Source organism: Panthera uncia, chromosome F1 (assembly GCF_023721935.1).
Source record: "Panthera uncia isolate 11264 chromosome F1, Puncia_PCG_1.0, whole genome shotgun sequence".
In the NCBI taxonomy this organism is placed as follows: Eukaryota; Metazoa; Chordata; class Mammalia; order Carnivora; family Felidae; genus Panthera; species Panthera uncia.
Window position 1 is genome coordinate 2,920,211 of NC_064813.1, and position 19,792 is coordinate 2,940,002.

The 19,792-nt window shown below is 41.7% G+C and overlaps 1 protein-coding gene across 4 annotated transcripts in view; it reads right to left on the bottom strand.

Moving 5' to 3' along the window:
• CDC42BPA (CDC42 binding protein kinase alpha) overlaps window positions 1-19,792 on the bottom strand; it is a 322,688-nt gene that overhangs the window by 182,225 nt on the left and 120,671 nt on the right. For all 4 annotated transcript variants that reach the window (XM_049635114.1, XM_049635113.1, XM_049635116.1 and 1 more), the window contains exon 5: window positions 14,502-14,650. In XM_049635114.1, coding sequence (XP_049491071.1) covers window positions 14,502-14,650 — 149 coding nt within the window. The remainder of the gene's footprint in view (window positions 1-14,501; window positions 14,651-19,792) is intronic.

The following is a 19,792-nucleotide window of genomic DNA, read 5'->3' on the forward strand; positions in this document are numbered from 1 at the left end:
CATTCTATGTCTTGACTGCAAAGGTGGTTACACAGATGTATCCGTTGTCAAAACTCTTCACTGCACACTTAACTCCTGTGTTAACTTGACGCGTATTTCAATTTTAAAAATCAAGGAGACAAGGCACCAAATGCCTAAAAATAGATGAGAGTGAAGTTTTGTGGAAGGGGAGCTTTCCATTACGGACTCAGTTTCCTTAAATGTTTTTAGGGTACTCAGATAATTTCTATTTCTTCCCAAGTACATTGCAGTGGCTTATATTTTTCTAATGCACATTTCATCCACATTTTCAAATTTACTGGAGTACAGTTGCTCACAATACTCTTACTATTTTTTAAGCCTACAACATACTTGCTTACAGTTCTATTCCTACTCTCATTTCTTTGTATCTCTTCTGTCTCGATAAAAATAACACCTAGTGCTTATTTAGTACTTTCTATTTTCCATGCAGTGTTTGAAGTGACAGTCACGGCTTTTTTTTTTTTTTTTTTTGCTTTTTTTTTTAGGTCAGCAAGTAAAAACAACTAACTGCTGCATACCCAAGAAATGCTCAAAATGAAAAGAATAAAAATAAGGTGAAAGAAAATTAGAGGATATGAATACCATTACTGAAAGACTGGTGTATTTATATTTTACCAGGCAAAGTAAATTTCAAGGCAAAACAAAACAAAATGCCCTAATAGTGATTAAAAAAAAAAAAAAAAAAGGGATCCTAGGATCCTTGAATCAGACTTGCTTGATATAGAACAAGTACACATTTGCATATTCCACTCTCCCCGGGGAATGAGGAAGTGAGGGAAGAAGCTGAGAGGGTGATAGAATTCTTCCCTCCTCACCTCACCCGCCCCATCTGAAGCAGGGTCCCAGGACCAGGGCCGCACCTGTAGTCGCCAAAACCGACGATGGTTCCTAAGTGAGGAACTCTACCTATGCCTTTAAACCTTAATGTCAGAATTCTTACGGTCCTGGTGGGGTGGGTTACACCTTACCCCATCTGGCAAAACCAAGCTAGGCAGGGAATACTGCTGGACTGCCAGGTGGTTGAGCTAGCCCACAATTTCTGCATCTAACTCTGCACTGAAAGAATGTACTGAGAGGGAGGCATTTGCGAGACGAACATTGCTGCTGGCATTTGGGCCAGCACAGCGGTCAAGCTGAACATCCCTTCCAGAGGTGGAAAAGTTTGGGCAAAACGAAATGATAAATGGAAAGGAGGAGGAATAAGTAGGGCTAAAGCCATCAATAAATGGGTTATGCAATGAGGGAAACCCAACATTACACCGATGCTTTCTCTGTGAGCGGCTCAGAGCAGAAGATGTTATTGCCCCTTAGCTCAATGACACCAGACGCTTAAAGTGGTGAAGCCATGTGTTGCCAAGATGCTTCTGCTTTGGGGACGGGACACAGTCAAAGGGGAATGCGCAAACCTGGGTGGCATCATTCTGGGAGACGTTTATCACGTGATGTGATGATGGTCTAGAGGGTGAATGACTCACGGGGACACCAAGAATGTGCTAGTGCCTTGGCTCTTATTTTTCAAGTCATGTCTACTGCCATATGGTGTAACCCCGGCCTGGGTGGTTGAGATTCAGCCCTGCTGTGTAAACAGGTCTTAGGATAATACTGATACCGATAACTAAACGTATTAGGAGATTTGGTTAAAGCCTCCACAGGATCTGATAAAACGACCAGCCTGAAGAAGTAGATTCAGCTAACCATCAGCTGTCTCTACGTGGAAGAGTTCCACACAAGTTTATCGTACAGCAAAAACAGTAGTAAAGGGAGAAACAAATAATTAAATTAGTACAAAAATATGAAAGTGTATGTAATGACCATATAGAATGGGCTTGTGGTTAAATGACAAACATATTCACACTACTGCTGATATAAACGCTATACTAAATGTAGATGCCCAAACAAATACGATCGCTTTGCTCTCAGAGAGCCTTGCGTTAAGGCCACGGGGTGGCCTGCGTCACGAAGAACAAACCCAATGAAAGGTCTGGCCTTTGCTTCGGCCGCTGGGAGGTGATCTCTAGGCCACTGGAATATCTTGCCTGATCGGTGTGTCTTTGCCTGGAGGCTCTGGCCACCAGACAATCTAACAACGTAATTTGTGATGTAATTTACCTGGGCCACACAGTATCAGTTTTACCTCTGGAAGGGACCGGAAACTAATGGTATCATCCCAACTTCAGGGAAAGGTCAATCATGCAGACCGTACGCTGAGCCCCCAAAACTCCGGAAACCCAATGCTCAGGTGCACTTGCTTGGTCAACAGTCCTGGTGCCTACCGTCACCCACGAATGGCAGGTAAGTAGAGCTGTTCCCAGCTCCACGGGGAGAGGACGACAGACGCTCCCCTGGACTCTGCCCTACGCGCTTCTTCCCTCGGCTGGTTTCCATCTGTACCTTTTCTATGCAATAAAATGTAAGCAGGGAAGTGTTCAGTAATTCTGTGAGTCCTTCTTGCAAATTATGGAAACCTCAGAAGTTCATTCTGATCCTTCCAATTCAAATTCAGAAGTACACAGAGTTCATACGTGTCCTCTTCTGTTTTCTCGGTATCTCCTTTTTTTCTATACCAAGAGGCCGGATTCTCAAGGACACAGGGGACAACAGAATTAGAGTACTCCATAATCACTCATTTATTTCACATTTACACTCAACAATCTCAAAAATAACACGACGAATACTACCCCAAAATTTTACTGAAGACAATTTGAAAAAAAATCTGCATAAATTCTCCCAGTTAATCACCACTGACCTTTAGAGTTCTATTAGATGTCCATTATTAGAGTATGCAGCCATCGATACTGTTCAGTCTCCCTCTTTTTTCCTGTTTCAATCCATAACTGACTATTTAACGAGCAACGCCAGTCCTTAAGCTAAGGTCTCTCTGGTCATTTTGGTTGTCTGTAGCTCATTCTCTCGTGGAATATTCCAGATTCTTCAGGAAGAATTCATGGGAACAACTTTCCCCAGGCTCCTGCAAGTTGACAACACTGCTGTGTGTGCTTTTTATACCTGAAAGTTGATTATGTTCGTGTTCTCTTTTCTGGGGTATCATAAATATTGAACACACTTTTTTCCTGTCATAAAGTTTTGTTGTTGAAAAGTCTGATGATAAACTAGTTTTCCTTTCCCTGTCACTTACTTGTTTTGTCACCACAGGACTTTTTCCTTTAAAAAAAAAACAAAAACAAAAAAACTCCAAAGTTCTATAATTATACTAGCATTTGTTTATGCCCCATCTATCCATTAAGTTATAGTTGTCACACATATTACATATGCATTCATCGAGTATCTACCAAAACAAATCTCTTTAAACAGTCACATATTTTAGGGAGCCCGGGTGGCTCTGTCAGTTAAGCATCTGACTCTTGATTTCGGCTCAGATCATGATCCCAGGGCTGTGGGATCGAGTCCCACCATCAGGCTCTCCACTGAGTGTGAAGCCTGCTTACGACTCTCTATCTCCCCCTCTGGCCTTCTCCCCAGCTTATGCTCTCTCTCTCTCAAAAAAAAAAAAAAAAAAATAATAATAATAATATAAATACATAAACAGCCATGTGTTTTAAAGAATTTTGGAGAGGGGTGCCTGGCTGGATCAGTTGGTTTAGTGTGTGGGTCTTCATCTCGGGGTTGTGAGTTCAAGGCCCACGTTAGATGTAGAGACTACTTAAAATAAAGATTAAAGTTTAACCTTAAAAAAAAAAATAAAAGAATTTAAGAGAAAAAAAGGTGTTTTATGTATGCTGAGGTGTTTTTTTTTTTTTTTTTTAACCATTTATTATGCTCTTTCTTCTTTCTTAAAGATCTGCATTTCCTCTGCTGACTCTTCATTCTGAAATATGTCATCAGTGTTTCTTGTAAGGAAGGTCTTAAGCAATAAATGCTCTTGGGTTGCATCTATCTGAAAATATCCTCTTTTTAACTTCATTCCTAAGGAAAGTAGGTTGATAGTTTTCTTCTTTCCAGTGTTGTCAAAATTTTATCTTTTAGTACCCGTGGTTGTGACGAGAAATCTGAGATCTTTCAACTTGTAAAATGCTTTTTTTTTTTTCCCATGTAAAATGCTATTTTCCTCTAGATGCTATCAAGACTTTTCATATCCTTTAATTCCATATTTTGATTTGGAGGTGCTAGGAGTGATTTTCTTCGAATTTCTATTGCTTTGGCTTGACCCAATTGTTGATTCTATAAACTCATATGTTTCTCCAAACTTGGGAAGTTTTAAGCCATTATTTTTTCTGCCTTATTCTCTTTTTCTGGGGGCACCAATTACATACGTTGGATCTTTTCATCTCTGGTCTGTTCATTCTTCCAATCTTTTCACACCTGCTTTACATAAGAGAATTTCTACTGATCTATATTCAATTTCATAGACTTTTTCCTTTGAGTCTCCTTTCTGATACAGAAACCACTCAGTGAATTTTTACCCGAGATACTGTATTTTTCTTTTCTGAAGTTTTCATCTGGTTCTTTTTTTTTTTTTCTATTACTGAGATTTTCTATCATCTCATTCATTTCAAATGTGTTTTCTATTACTTCATTAAGTATATTTAAAATAAGTACTAATCTAAGTATTTAAGTGATATCTTTCACTATACCAAGAGGCCAGATTCTCAAGGACACAGGGGATAAGAGAATTAGATCAGGTTTTACCTGATAATTCTCATAATTTAAACCTGGGTGACCTGGGTCATCTTGAGCTAGGAGTCCACTTTTTCCTCTTGAGACTGAATCATAATTCCCTGATACACTGAGTAATTCTGGATTGTTCTGTGCACGTTGTGATCCCATGCACACTGTGGATTCTGTCAAAAATCTCCAGAGAACGTTGGTATTTTAGTTTCACCAGTCAACCTAGTTAATCTGAGATGTATCTAACATCCTCTACAACATGCCTGAGGCTTAAAAACAGTATGCTGAGGGGCGCCTGGGTGGCTCAGTCTGTTAAGAGTCCGACTCCGGCTCAGGTCATGATCTCGTGGTTTGGGAGTTCGAGCCCCGTGTCAGGCTCTGTGCCGACAGCTCGGAGCCTGCTTCAGATTCCGTATCTCCCTCTCTCTGCCCCTCCCCTACTCATGTTCTCTCTCTCTCTCTCTCTCTCTCTCTCAAAAATAAACTTAAAAAAAAGAAAGAAAGAAAGAAAACAGTATGCCGAGTGAAAGAAGCCAGTCAAAAGAGACCCATTACATGATTTCATTCAGTGTCCAGACTAGACAAACCTATAGAGACAGATTAATGGCTGCTGAGGGCGGGGGAAACAAGGGAACAGGGTTTCTTTTTGAAATGATGACAATGGTTTAAAATGGACTGAAGTAATGGTTGAATGTATCTGTGAAAATACTAAAAACCACTGTATGCTTTAACTGACTGAATTGTATGGTATGTGAATTACAGCTCAATAAAACTGTTAAAAAGAACTATTTATAATTAGATCTTAACAGCAATTTTTAATGAAGATCCCCTGAATATCACTGGCAAGTAATACAGAAAGGTAGAAATCACTCTTTCCTCCTACCAGCGGAAAAAAGTTTGGGAAAACGTCAGGAGCCAGTTACATACCAATGACAACTATTAATGTTAACTATCAAGAATAAGATCTAATGCTTTTATGAATAGAGCCAATTAAGACAAGTTTGTGATTTTTAGATCGTTTTTTAAAACTGCTTCTGAGGGGCGCCTGGGTGGCTCAGTTGGTTAAGCGTCCGACTTCAGCTCAGGTCACGATCTCGCGGTCAGTGAGTTCGAGCCCCGCGTCAGGCTCTGGGCTGACGGCTCAGAGCCTGGAGCCTGCTTCCGATTCTGTGTCTCCCTCTCTCTCTGCCCCTCCCCCATTCATGCTCTGTCTCTCTCTGTCCCAAAAATAAATAAACGTTAAAAAAAAAAAAATTTAAAACTGCTTCTGAAAGGTTTAGAATAGAGAATTCTCCATTTTAAAAAACCGGTTTCACAGTCTACCATTACCTAACTATAAGGATATCTACTTCCACAAAGAACCGTACAATGACAAGTGATCTAACATAAAGAAAGGAGCTTCTCTCTGCAGATGATATACGCATGTCTAATTCTCTCTAATCGACAAGCTTAAAGCATTGTTATACATTGTTAATACTTTCTATTATCACTGATCTCTGTGACCTGCCAGCCCTCAGTGACCTTCCCTTCTCTATCAAAGTAGTTTCTAGTAGGGTCCTTCTGGTTTGTAGACAACAGGTGCACCGCTCTTAAAATGGTCATATCACAGATAAGACTCCACTAGAAACAGAAATCAAGGTAAGACACAATATTGGCTGCTAACGTTTTGGTACCAGAATCAACATTCTGATGATCTCTGTATTATTAAAAAACATCACAAACGTCCTCATCTTTCCATTTTTGTCATTTCAAACTATGCCACGGGATCATCAAACATAACATTCTGATCAGATGAAGCTTATTTTTTTGGTTGTTCTAGCAGGATTTTATGCCTTTCATCATTAGCATGCTTAAAGTTGTAGCTGACAATCTGAACACCAAGCCTGCCGCTGAGTTTAATTAACATATTTAGAAAGAACTTGGGGTTTTTTCCCCAACCTATAATTAGGGCTTGCTTTATTCTAACCCAACATTTGGCGTGTACTTTCATCAACCGGAGTCCGACATATGCCACATGATACTGTTTACTTGTTAGAAATAATCTCTCTCACAAATTTTACATTCAAGTAAATAAATGATTGAAAAGAAAAGACACACTCTTAAAATGCAAACTGCTTATTCAGCAAATCAAAAATGGAAATGTTGGCATTCAGACTTCAAGTTGGAAACTGGAGTGCCTCTGTGGCAAAGGCGAAAATCTGAGTTGACAGACTGAAAATAAGGTATTTTGGGACAGCTGAAATAGTGTTTCAATAAACACAGGGAGAAAACCAGCTATTTTGCTAAAAGCATTTAAAAAATATGGACATGCTTTCACAACAATATTTTTATACTGTATTTTCCTAAGTATTTAAGTGATATCTTTCACATTAAAATAACGACAAAATTTTATTTCTAACCGTTAACAGTCCATCATTGTATATCTTGCTTACTTTGGTCTTCCTCAGGGAAGCTATTTCAATGTCTTTTTGTTTTTCAATAAATTTTTAACATTTATTCATTTTTGAGAGACAGAGCATGAGTTGGGGAGGGGTAGAGAGAGAGGGAGACACGGAATCCGAAGCAGGCTCCAGGCTCCGAGCTGTCAGCACAGAGCCCGACACGGGGCTCAAACTCACAAACCGCGAGATCATGACCTGAGCCGGACGCTCAACCGACTGAGCCACCCAGGCGCCCTTATTTCAATGTCTTAAACCATCTACTTCCTATCACAGACAGGTTTCCTCCAAGAGGTCCTCCTGATTCACTTGTTCTCACTCTCCATCTCCACAGTGTTTAGGTATGTAATTCCTACTGCTTTCTTAAACCTGCTTTTGTTGTCATTCAACTGCTCTCTATCATTAGAGTTAAGCTTATCTCAAAGTAATTTTTCAAAATAAAGGCATTATTTCCTCCACTCCTATTGAGATACTCAACAGGAGTACCTCACCTAAGAAAATAGGTAGAATATTGGGCAAACAGGGCTGGCTGAACAATACTTTCACCATGAATGAATTTATAAAATTAAAATCTGTCCTACTCGGGCAAAACTGTGAAGCAGAAGTATTTCCTTAAACTTAGTCTTTTTTCAAAAGGCAATAAACTCAATGTAAAGAGCATATGACTTCCATAAGGCAGCCCCCACTCCCATTCCAACACCCAGGACACAAAAAATGATATTACATGTTGGTTTGGAATGCATCAGCTAAGGGGCACCTGGGTGGCTCAGTCGGTTAGGCTTCTGGCTTTGGCTCAGGTCATGAGCTCGCGGATCGTGGGTTTGAGTCCCGCACTGGGCTCTGTGCTGACGGCTCAGAGTCTGGAGCTGCTTTGGATTCTGTGTCTCCCTCTCTCTGCCCCTCTCCTGCCCGTGCTTTCTCTCAAAAATAAACAAACAAACATTAAAAAAATTAAAAAAAAAAAAGAAATGCATCAGTTAAGACATTAATGTTATTAAACATAAAGGGAAAGATGATTTACTTTATTCTGCATATTCTCATTATCTTCCTCCAATTGTTTCTTCTTAGTTTGCTTCGTTGGCCACTGCTACTCTACCCGATCTCGAAATACTAAAACTCCTCAGGGTTCAGTCCAGGGTCCTTTTCAATGCTGACTTTCACTAAGTGGACTCCGCTTACCTCCTGAATTGCACATCATCTAAATTCTGAGTTACAGAAAGAAAAACCACTTCCTGGCAGGCCAGAAGCCTAAGAAAATTTGGCAATCCTGAGGAATTCACCAAGATAGAGAGTTTCCTGGGCCTGGTTTCCAGACTTGTGAAAAGAAAGTAATAGAGGTAATTTTTTTTTCCCTTAAAATCTTTCCCTTTTTTTTTTTTTTTTTTAAGTTTATTTATTTATTTTTGAGAGAGAGAGGGAAAGCAAGCAGGGGAGAGGCAGGGAGAGAGGGAGAGACAGAGTCCCAAGCAGACTCCACATGGTTGGCGCAGAGGTGGCGTGGGGCTCGATCCCACGAACCACGAGATCATGACCGGAGTCGAAACCAAGAGCTGGGCTTAAGCACCCACTGAGCCACCCAGGTGCCCCCAAACCTTTCCATTTTGAAATGATTACAGAGTCAAAGGAAATCGCATAAATAGTACAACGAGTCCCATGTACCCTTCCATCCGGCGTCTCTACTGGTTACAACGTATTACGTCCAGGGCACAATAGCAAAACCAGGAAGCTGACGCTACTACTACGTTAATGTTCTGTCAGAGACCTTTCGGCTTTTATCCTTTTCTAATCTGTGCGTATTCCATGCGATTTTAGGCCACGTACAGACTCATGTAACCACCACCACATTCAAGGTGCACAGCTGTACTATCACCACAAAAGAGAACTGCCCCGTGCTGTCTCACTCCCCACTCTGCCTCTGACCTTGTCCCCTGGGAACCATCCATCGGCTTTCAACCTCTGTAGTTTTGGTAATTCAAGAATGTTAGGTAAGTGGAGTCATAAACAACATAACGTTCTGAGCGCCCATGCTCGTCACTCAGGACCGTCCGGGGCCGCCCAGGCTGCCGCGTGCTCCCAGTGCCGAGGGCCCACGGGGCGCCCAGCAGGTGGCTACCACGCCACCCGGGAGGGACTCGCGGGCCATTTCTAGTATTTTGCGGTTACAAACAAAGCTGCTACGAGTATTCACGTACAGGTTTTTCTGCAAATATGTTTTAAGTGTTCTGGGATAAATGTCTACAAACGCCAACGACTAGGTCACATGGTAAGTGCATGTTTACCTTGTTTAAACTTGCAAACTGTTTCCAGAGTGGCCAAACCATTTTACCTTCCTACCGGCAATGTGTGGGAGATCTCCTTTCTCCGCAGGGTCATCAGCGCTTAGTAGGACCGCTGGTCCGTGTTTTAGCGGTCCTAATACCTGCTCACTGGCCTGCCTCTCATGGTGGGTGTAGTTCGCGGTTTGCTAATGGCAAGGGCGCTGAACAGCTTTTTACGTGCTCACTGCCATCCATATCTCCTCTTGGGCAAGGTGTCTCCTTGGGTCTTTCGTCCATCCTGTAACTGGACTGTCTGAGGTTTCTTGAGGATTGTGTTTCGAGTTCTTTATATATTCTAGACCTAAGGTGTACATCCTGTATGTGGTCTGCAAATATTTCCCCCCCTTCTGGCGCCTGCCCTTTCGTCGGCTTAGCTGGGCCTTAGAAGTGTGCGTTTTTAGTGCTGATGAAGTCCACTTGAGTAATCTTTGGTGTCCTAGGAACTCCTCACCAAGCCCTAGGTCCAGAAGATGTTCTTTGATGTTTTCTTCTGAAAGTTTTATACTTTTACGCTGGATATTTTTTTAATGTTTATTTTTTATTTTTATTTACTTACTTTTTATTTTTGAGAGAGAGCATGAGCGGGGGAGGTGCAGGTGCGGGGGACAGAGGGTCTGAAGCGGGCTCTGCGCTGACAGCACGGGGCCCCGAGCGGGGCTCAAACCCACGAACCTGACCTGATCGTGACCTGAGCTGGTCAGCTGCTCAACTGACTGGGACACCCAGGTACCCCTATGTCATCTACTTAAATCCATGACCCATTTTGAACTATTTTTCACATTTGTGTGAGGCTGAAGGAAGTTTGTTTTTTTGCTTACGATTCCCGTACTGTTTGCTGAAGATGATCCTTCCTCCACTGAGTTGCATCGGCACCGTCGTCAAAATCAGCTGGAGGTAACTGCGTACATTTCGGCCTGGGTTCTCCTTTCTACCTGGTGATCTGTGATGTCTACTCCTCCCCCACTACGCAGTGTCTTGCTTATTAAGGCAGCAACGTAGTAACTCTCAACGGTAGGTAGTTATTCTGACTACTTCGTTCTCCTTTTCCAAAATCATTAAAAAAATCATTTTAGCTACTCTAGTTTCATTGCATTTCCATGTAAACTTTGGAGTAAGCCTGTTTGTACCTAACAAATAAAAAATCTTTACTGCTCTAAAGGAAAAACCTGTGAGCTGTCGTAACTACTGAAAATGAAATGATGTTATTAAATTTGTAGCTAGGGACAGTCGCTTAGGGACAAGCCAGGAGCCTGAGGCCTAAACACAACTACCAACACAAGGGCAGGAGCTGGACTTGTTGCAGATGGAGAGCTCGACACGTACTTTCACCTGGATTTAAAAGAACAAGAAAACAAGAACCCTGCTGGGATTTTGACAGGCGCTGCATCGAACCTGCAGATCAGTCTGGGGAGAACGGACATCGCTAACGTTTAAAGCACCTCCATCAGCCTCGCTACCAACAACAGCTCTACTGCTGCCATGTTTCTTCTGTCCTCAGTCCCACTGCGTCCTTTCCCCGCCTCTTTAAAAGGGGAGGAGCTTGGGGCGCCTGGGCGGCTCAGTCGGTTGAGCATCCAACTTCGGCTCAGGTCACGATCTCGAGGTTTGTGGGTTTGAGCACCACGTCGGGCTCTGTGCTGACAGCTCGGAGCCTGGAGCCTGCTTGGGATTCTGTGTCTCCCTCTCGCTCTGCCCCTCCCCCATTCATGCTCTGTCTCTGTCTCAAAATAAACGTTAAAAAAAAAAAAAAAAGAAGTTTCAAGTTGCTGTAATCTCAGCGATAAATCATGTTTTGGAATCTAAGTTTAAAAAGCTTATGGGGGAACCAGAACAGTGCATAAGTCTGCTGGCACCGAGCTTAATGCTTGTTTTTACTACATCATGTTACTAGAAAATGTCTGTACTTTATGGGGTCAGTTTGTAAATCAATTTTACAACCTTCCAGAGTCAATCTCTGGGCTTCTTATTTCCATGTCCCCATTCCTGTCTCTTTCATCTCATAATTAACATCTCTGAAAACAGGTAACATAATGCCCTACAATGTGTTTTTAAAGTGTATTTCCAGACATTTCAAAGGAAGTTGCAATGTTCTTGACTGAAATCTCACAATGTGCTCAACACTCGTATGTATGATTTCATGATTCTTCTCATGCACTGCTCTCCACTGCTCCTTTCTCCCGATGCATAAGTGAAGACAAAATTTTCATATGAAAATGTCTGTGCTGTCGGAAGACCAATAATGTATTTTATAGGTTTGGAAATAAATGTAGTTTGAAAGAGCACAAGGGGAGGGGCACCTGGATGCTTTGGTCAGTTAAGCATCTGACTCTTGATTTTGGCTTAGGTCATGATCTTACGGTTCGTGAGTTCAAGCCCCGCATCGGGCTCTGTGATGGCAGCACGGAGGCTGCTTGGGATTCCCTCTCTCCCTCTCTCTCTACCCCTTCCCTGTTCTCACACACACACTCTCTCTCAAAATAAATCCATAAACATTTTTAAAAAATAATAAAATACAAGAACACAAGGGAAAAAAAGTATTTCCTTCCCCGAACACATCCAGTCTCCACTACTCCCTTTTTGTCTTCTCTAACTCCCTCTACTTGAAATTCATAACTATAAAACATTCTGAAATCCAGCAAAACATGAAAACTGATACACAGTTTACTGTAAAATCAACTCACTTAACACACTGTTTTAATCAAACACTACATTACCGAAAAGTATCGGTAACTTGATGGCTCCCAAGATCTAAAGTCTACAGCATGGTGTTCAAACGTTTCCACAACAGGGATTGAAATCTCTCTTCCTAGACTCCACATGAGCTCTTTTCTTCAGCCGAGTCACCTACCAACCCTTCTCTAGACCCGCCCTCTGCCCGCCTGTGTCCCTGTCTCCTTCATCCCTCGTTTCTAGAACGCCTTCCTCTCTGCCCACAGAAAGCCTTTTTATTCTGCAAAGTCCTACCAGTAAAGCATCCTCTTATGAGCAATATGATGTTATATGAACAGCATAAATTCCGGCATCAGCCTGACTTCGATTTTAATCCAGCCTATGCTAATTACCGACTCATGTCTCTGAAGCTGGGTTTCCCCATCTGTAAAATGGAACAACATCCATTTTAGATGACACCCAAATCATAGATTTATTGTCAGAATTCGAATAATACAGGTGAAGTCCGTAACACATAGTGAGAGCTAAATAACCAGTGGAAAAAACCATTAAGAATGGTTTTCTTAATGAACGGTAATCTTAAGGATTAAGATTATTTGTTTCTCTGAGTTCACCGTAATTTGCTTGTATAACCCAACAAAGAGTTCGCAATCTGGGCTCACTCCATCTCTTAAACTTTTGCCCTAAGTGATTATTTAACTTTTATTACTTTAGTTCTTATTTATGTCTCGTGTTTTGTGTCCCCAAACGGACTGGAAGCCTTTTCCAAGTCAGGACCATACGCTACACTCACTTAAAATTTTATGCAGTTTAGCACAGTGCTATTTATAAAAGAAGACCCCAGGAATATTTCCTAAGTAAAGCATCTACTAAAATACAATCTGTCCAGAAAACGAGAGCCACATTTTAAGAGGTACGTTAACCTAGCAGAACACGTCCACTGAAGAGTAAAGGGAGAGAGAGGAGGGAGAAGGCACAAGGTGAGGGTGAGGGTACTATGCGCATGTCAGATAGTGGGAGACAGAATGTGTACATAAGCCTTGAGAACACAAAACTACAGATATTTAGATGTTTAGCCTAAAGAGAAGACGGCTTCAGAAGGCATGGTAACAAGATGAATTAGATTACTGTATGTGGTTCCACAGCAAAACTAGGACCAACGATTAGGAGAAAAAGAAATTCAGCTTAACATAAAGTAAAATTCTATGACATCGGAGCTGTCCAACAATGAAATGAATGGGATTCATTTAACGTTAGGTACCTCGTAAAATTACACGTATTTAACAGAGCTCAGGGTTGAAATGCTTCTCAATGTCAACGTCAGAAAGATAGTTGTCAGGTAGAATGCTGTGTTGAGAAGAACTCTAAGACTGCACATACAGTCGGTGGGAAAGGGTCTTATGATCAGTTAAGAGTATCTATGTCACAGCCTGGAAGAAGGGCAGGTAACACAAATACCTCATATTTACTATCTCCAATCCAGAGGAATTATTTTCAAAAGTAATCATTCCTTATTGAGAATTTAGATATGAACTGGGTACAGTTTCACAAAACCCCATGAAACTAACATTCTTTAAATGTTCAATAAAATGATATTTTTAAAGTATTTTTAAATGAGTCCTCAGCTAGGACCTTGGGTTACTGTTTGAGCAAAGAAAGAAGCACTTTGGTTCCTCATCCTGTAATTCGCTCTCGAGACCCTAATACCATCATAAAACACGTCATGTTTTACAATTTTCAAAGTATATTCATCTTTTTATTTTTAATAGAATTTGTGACTATCAAATATCAATAGGGAAAAGCATATGAGTAGGCAAGAGCCACAGTGAGATCTGATGAATAGAAAAGTTTTAATCAAAATGATCTTCCTCTGGGGTGCCTTGTGGCTCAGTCGGTTAAGTGTCCAACTCTTGATTTTGGCCCATGAACGATCTCACAGTTCGTGGGATCGGGCCCCACGATGGGCTCTGTGCTGGTGGCACAGAGCCTGCTTGTGATTCTCTCTCCCTCTCGCTCTCTTTCTGTCCCTCCCCCGGCCACTCTGGCTCTCTCTCAAAAATAAATAAATAAACTTAAAAAACATTTTTTTTAATAAAAAATAAAAATAAAATGTGAGACTGCTCTTTAAGCTCTTCGCCTAAATTATTATGAGCTGTTCACAGAGAAAGAGACTTCTACCATGTGTCAACAGGTAGAAGAAGAATCCTAAATGAAAAATCATTTTGTAAACAGGCCCATTTTTATCATCCCATCTTACACGGCAAACGATCAAACACACATCTGTAGGGAAGACTTTAAATCAATCATTACACCCGTCAAATAGTTTACAAAGACAAAATTCCTCCGTGGCCATCAAAAGCACCACGTTCCTCTAAAAACGTCTGCTTCCACACTCACGCAGCCCGCTGCTGCGTAAGGTCTTACCCACCTGTGTACGTAGTGCAGCTGATGAACGGAGTCGATTGCTATCACCATCTCAGCCAGGTAAAACCGAGCCATATCTTCAGGCAGTCTATCTTCAAATTTGCTGAGCAGAGTCAGCAAATCCCCACCAACATAATAATCCATCACCAGGTACTGGGAATGAGAAGAAAAAAGTAATCAAATAATAAGGGTGAAAAATTAATATATGTAATAGAACCCAAGGTCAAACAGCACTGGGGTCAAATACCGTTGTTGTTAATTAACAAGAAGCTGTGTGAGATGATCATCACAAAGCCCGTGTGCTTCCTGAGGCAAGAATATAAAGTTTTTAAAAACTGAGGCAGGGAACAACGAAGGATTACCATTGTTTTGCTGTTATACTTTGCCAAGTAACGACATCAAAAAGGAACACCAACATCATCGCCTATAACAGACCACAGTTTTATCAACGTTTCATAGAAGAATAAACATTTTAATTCACAAATGATTACAGTAATTCCGAATGCAAGACAGCCATGTATGTCGAATGATTCCTTTATCACCATTATTACGTTTTCCCTCTTTTCTCTTGGACTGGTAGCAACTTTATTAAACCGGCACTGGACCAGCATTTGGAAAGCACTCTTATACAGGATATAATAATTTCCACGATGTACATACTCCTCTTATTTCTGATAGTGCAGAAGTATCCAAACGGACTCTTCTTAGGTCTATATAAACAGAAGCCAAGTAATTTTAGGTATGGACTCCCACGAGTATGCGTATACGATACTGTGATTTATAGTAAGAAATACATACGTTTGTTGGCACAAAGCTAGCTTTTGTTATTTACAAGAAACTCCTTTCAACCACACTAGTATTTATGTTGATGAGGTGACTTTTGCAAAGTCCTTGGGTAACCTAAGGACGGGGCTGGTCGCCAGGGGAACCAACTGAGATTAGAAGGTTGGCAATTTCTAGGGAAGGGCCGAGGCTAAATCCATCCTTAATGCTAATGACTTGATGGATCATGCCTATCTAAGGACGCTGTCCTAGAAACCCAAAAGGATGAGGTTTGGAGAGCTTCCAGGTCGGCCGACAAGTGGAGGTGCTGCGGGGCGGGGGCGGGGGGGAGGCTCCACGCCTCCCTCACCGTACCCAGCCTCGTGCACCTGCGTCACGGAGCTCCTCCCGAGTCCGGTGAGCTGCTCCAGCAGACCAGCCGTATCTGAGGATTAAGTCGTGGTGATCTCCAACCTACCGTCTGTGAGTCAGAAGCACAAGTAATAACCTGAACTTGTACCTAGGGGTGAGGAGGGAGTCTTGTAGGACTGGACCCCTTAGCCTATGGGATGTGACACTACCTCCAGGTGGATGGCATCAGAATGGAGTTAAACCACAGGATACTCGGCTGGTGTTGCAGAAACCCACACATCTCATGTCAGAAGCAAAGCAGTACTGAGAAAGTACTGGGGAACGTAAGTGAAAACAAGTCTTCCCTTACCACAGGTATACGCCAAAAATGAAAAGACGAGTAGACACCAAAATGTTCACAGGGATTAGCTCTGGGTTGTTAGATTACCCATGGTGTCACAGACATCTGGTGTTTTCTCTCTTCTTTGTTTTAAAGTTTACTTATTTATTTTGAGAGAGAGAGAGAGGGAGTGCGAGCAGGGGAGGGGCAGAGAGAGAGGAGGAGAGAGAATCCCAAGCAGGCTCTGTGCCATCAGCATGAAGCCTGACATGGAGCTCAATCCCATGAACCACGAGGTCATGACTTGAGCCGAAATCAAGTCAGAGGCTTAACCGACTCAGCCACCAGGTGTCCCGCTTTCTGGTATTTTCTAGATTGCTTTATAAACACGTATATATGTGTGTGTATTATAGTATAGTATAGTAATTTTATCGTACCATAGCATATCATATCATACGTATTTTTTAGGTTGGGTGAAAACAAGACACAGTGAAAAGATGATCTTTGTAGTCAGAGAAACCTGTATTCAAATTCTGACTCTGGATTATCAATGACTTTTGAAAAATAAATTAATCTCTTTGACACTTTATTCTCTCATCTATGTTATCTATGATAATGACACCTTCTTCTGAGTGTAGCACTCAGCATGAAGGACAGTAAACAGAAGATTCTTAAATGTCACTTATAACACCTTCAAGTTAAAATGCTTTTATCACTGAGAGGCACCCGGGTGGCTCAGTTGGTTAAGCGTCCAACTCGTGATTTCAGCTCAGGTCGTGATCTCACGGTCGTGAGATCAAACCCTGCTTTGGGCATGGAGCCTGCTTAATATTCTCTCTCCCCCTCTCCTTCTGTCCTCTCCCCTGCCTGTAGGAGCGCATGCTTGCTTGGTCCCTCTCTCAATAAATAAATAAGTAAAATTATTTTATCGCCAAATAAAGATATTACTTCAGTGATATCACCAAGTTGACATTTAAGATTTAAAGAGTCTTGAGAAAATTCACATTCTTGTCACTAAACATTAAAATGATGAGCATGGGCAATTTTTATTAAATAAAAGCAACCAACTTCATTTTTTAAATCCTTGAAAATCAGAGAAACAATGCATTTCAAATTCTGGTCTATGGTTTACTTGCTATATTTACTAGACCTAATGTTTAACAGACCCTATCATGAAGATTAGAACAAACTAATATAATGAAACTCTTGGTGTAAATAAACATGTTGCTAGAAATGACGATGGCTGTGGAGAAGAAACCCACATCTACTACTCTAAAGTTAAAGTACTTCAAGTAGCAAACACAAAAACTTTTCAAATAAAAAAGTCTGCTATTAAAACTGGAAACAAATACTTACACACAGAAAGTTGTAAAACACAACTCACCCCTTCAACAAACATTCACCAGGTGCCAATCACGATTTTTCCATCCCAAACCTGGAGAAAACCCCAGAGGATAAAAAGGCAAAAAGGTTCCTACATCAAAGGCTTTCCTGCCTCGACAGTGCACAGTAGCTGTTCTCACTACCCCAGGCTCCTCAGGTCCGAGCATAACCATCTACCAGAAAACTGCTGAAAAACATTCGTGTCAACATTTTTGCCACCCACGGTCACCTTCAAAGTCTAGGCTCCCTGGGTCAGCCTATCGCCTACTTTCACCCATAATCCGCTCTGTTCTTCCTCTTAATAAACCCCATGGATCCCTTTCCTTCAGCCTCTCCGTGTGCCTTACTGGACCTCTTCTATGATAAATACACCTCCTTGAGACAGCATACAAAATTATGAATACACAGGGGGGCCTTGCTGGCTCAGATGGTGGAGCGTCCGGCTCTTGGTTTCGGCTCAGGTCGCGATCCCGGGGTTGTGGGGTCGAGCCTCGCATCAGGTTCCACGCGGAGCATGGCACCTGCTTGGGATTCTCTCGCTCTCTCAAGGAAAATTTTTTAAAAATTATAGTACCTAATTATTCCTAGTTTCCCTTTCCTGCGGCCTGCTAAACAGAGTTCTGGCTCTGTCTGCTCGTATACTCTTCCCCTACCTTGCCCTCAGAGGTCAATTCACTGTTTCTAAGACAGAATTCAGCAACTGGAGAGAGCAATGAGCAGAAAACACAAAAGAAAATTCGCAAGAGAAAAGCGATGAGTTGAAAATGAACTATGCTCGCAGTCGGGTTTTGGTATCAGGGAGACAAGATGCGTTAGAAACGGCCAATAAAAGCCTCACATAGGAAAAAAAGCTCCTTTTGTCCGTAACACATACCAGCAGATCTCTCCAAGCGCTGCCCAGTCGTTCTTTTACGTGTTGCCCTTTGTTCAGGACAACATTCAGCTGAATCACCAAGGTCCTGCTGCATCTACTTCCTACTGAATCTCCATGGAGTCCATCCACTTCCAGCCCCACCCACTTCCCCAATCCCCATCCAGGCCCCTGGCCTGTCTTGATGACATTAAGCTAACAGGTTTAGGGACAAAGTAAACAGCTTTCTATTTGATATATTATTCTGTAAATGACTTTGTTGCGAACGGAAGACAGAATACAGAACAAGAGGGGAACACACAAGCTCATTCGCAATTCCACAGCGAGGAAACACCCACTGGGCTCGCCCATCACACCCCCCAAACTGAGCCGCCACAGTGAGTAAGGGCTCCTGCCTTGACGGAATTTACAATCTAAAGGAGAAAAAAACACAAATCAGTGGGCAACTTCAGTGTCATGCCAATACCGTGACAGAAATAAGTGGAGGGTATTGCTGTAGGCCCTTAAAGGAAAAGAACCTGACTTTGAATCCCGTTCATTCATTCATTCGTCTAAAATGTCTTTTTGTACAAGGTGTGACAACTATTCTCTTCAAGAGTCAATTATCTAAAACAAGTAATTAAATATCCATTCTTTCTTGTAATTAGATTGAAACGTCTCCTTACCATAATTTAGGATGTGAAATACACTTGGATCTGCTCTTGGGCGCTCTATCCTGCTAAGGTTGTCTATTAACATGTCAGTATCATATGGCTCTCAGTGAGTAATTAGTAAAGTTTAATATCTGGTAGAACAACTTCCTACTCATAAACTATCTTTAAAATAGTACCCAATATGGCCAAGATGCCTTTAAACAAGTTTAAGAAAAATATAGACTGAGAGGTGATGTTCGTAAGATAGGTCAAGGAGATAATAATCCTAACATAAAGGGCCCCCACCAGGGGTCAAGAAGAGGGCAAGCAATCCAGCAAAACTAGGCTGAGGCTATATTAACCATTAATTTGCCGAAGAGGAAGCCCAATTAGCCAACTGACACACGGTCACAACCAGAGCAACAACGAAATCCATTTTGCACCAAGCAGGGAGTTGAAACGACACTGCTTTCTTGGGGCTGACACACTACAACTCTTCGGGAAAGTAACTTCCTGTACTTACTGAAATGTAAAAGGTGCGTACCCCTGGACCTGGTATTCCCACTTTTAGGAATACAGTCAGTTAAAATAAGAACTCCAATATGTCGGGCATATGGACAAGTATATCTACCTCACGGCACTTTGATAACTGCAACAAGTCAGAAACAATACGAATAGTGACCAACAAGGAAACCATTAAACGGATCCATCCAACATGTCCATTCTGTGGAGTATACAGTCGCCAAAAAGAATAATTAAATATATATGCCCATGGGATCACTGAAGGACAAGAGCAAGCTGCAGAGTAACATGTACTTGGTTCTTACATTTCTAGACCTCTGTACTGTAGAGGGGAAAGAGCACTGCAGTTGACCGGTGATATCAAGTTCTGCAACGGGCCAAAGGTGATGGACCCAAAGTCAAAGGCAAATAGTTCATCCACACTGACAGGAAGA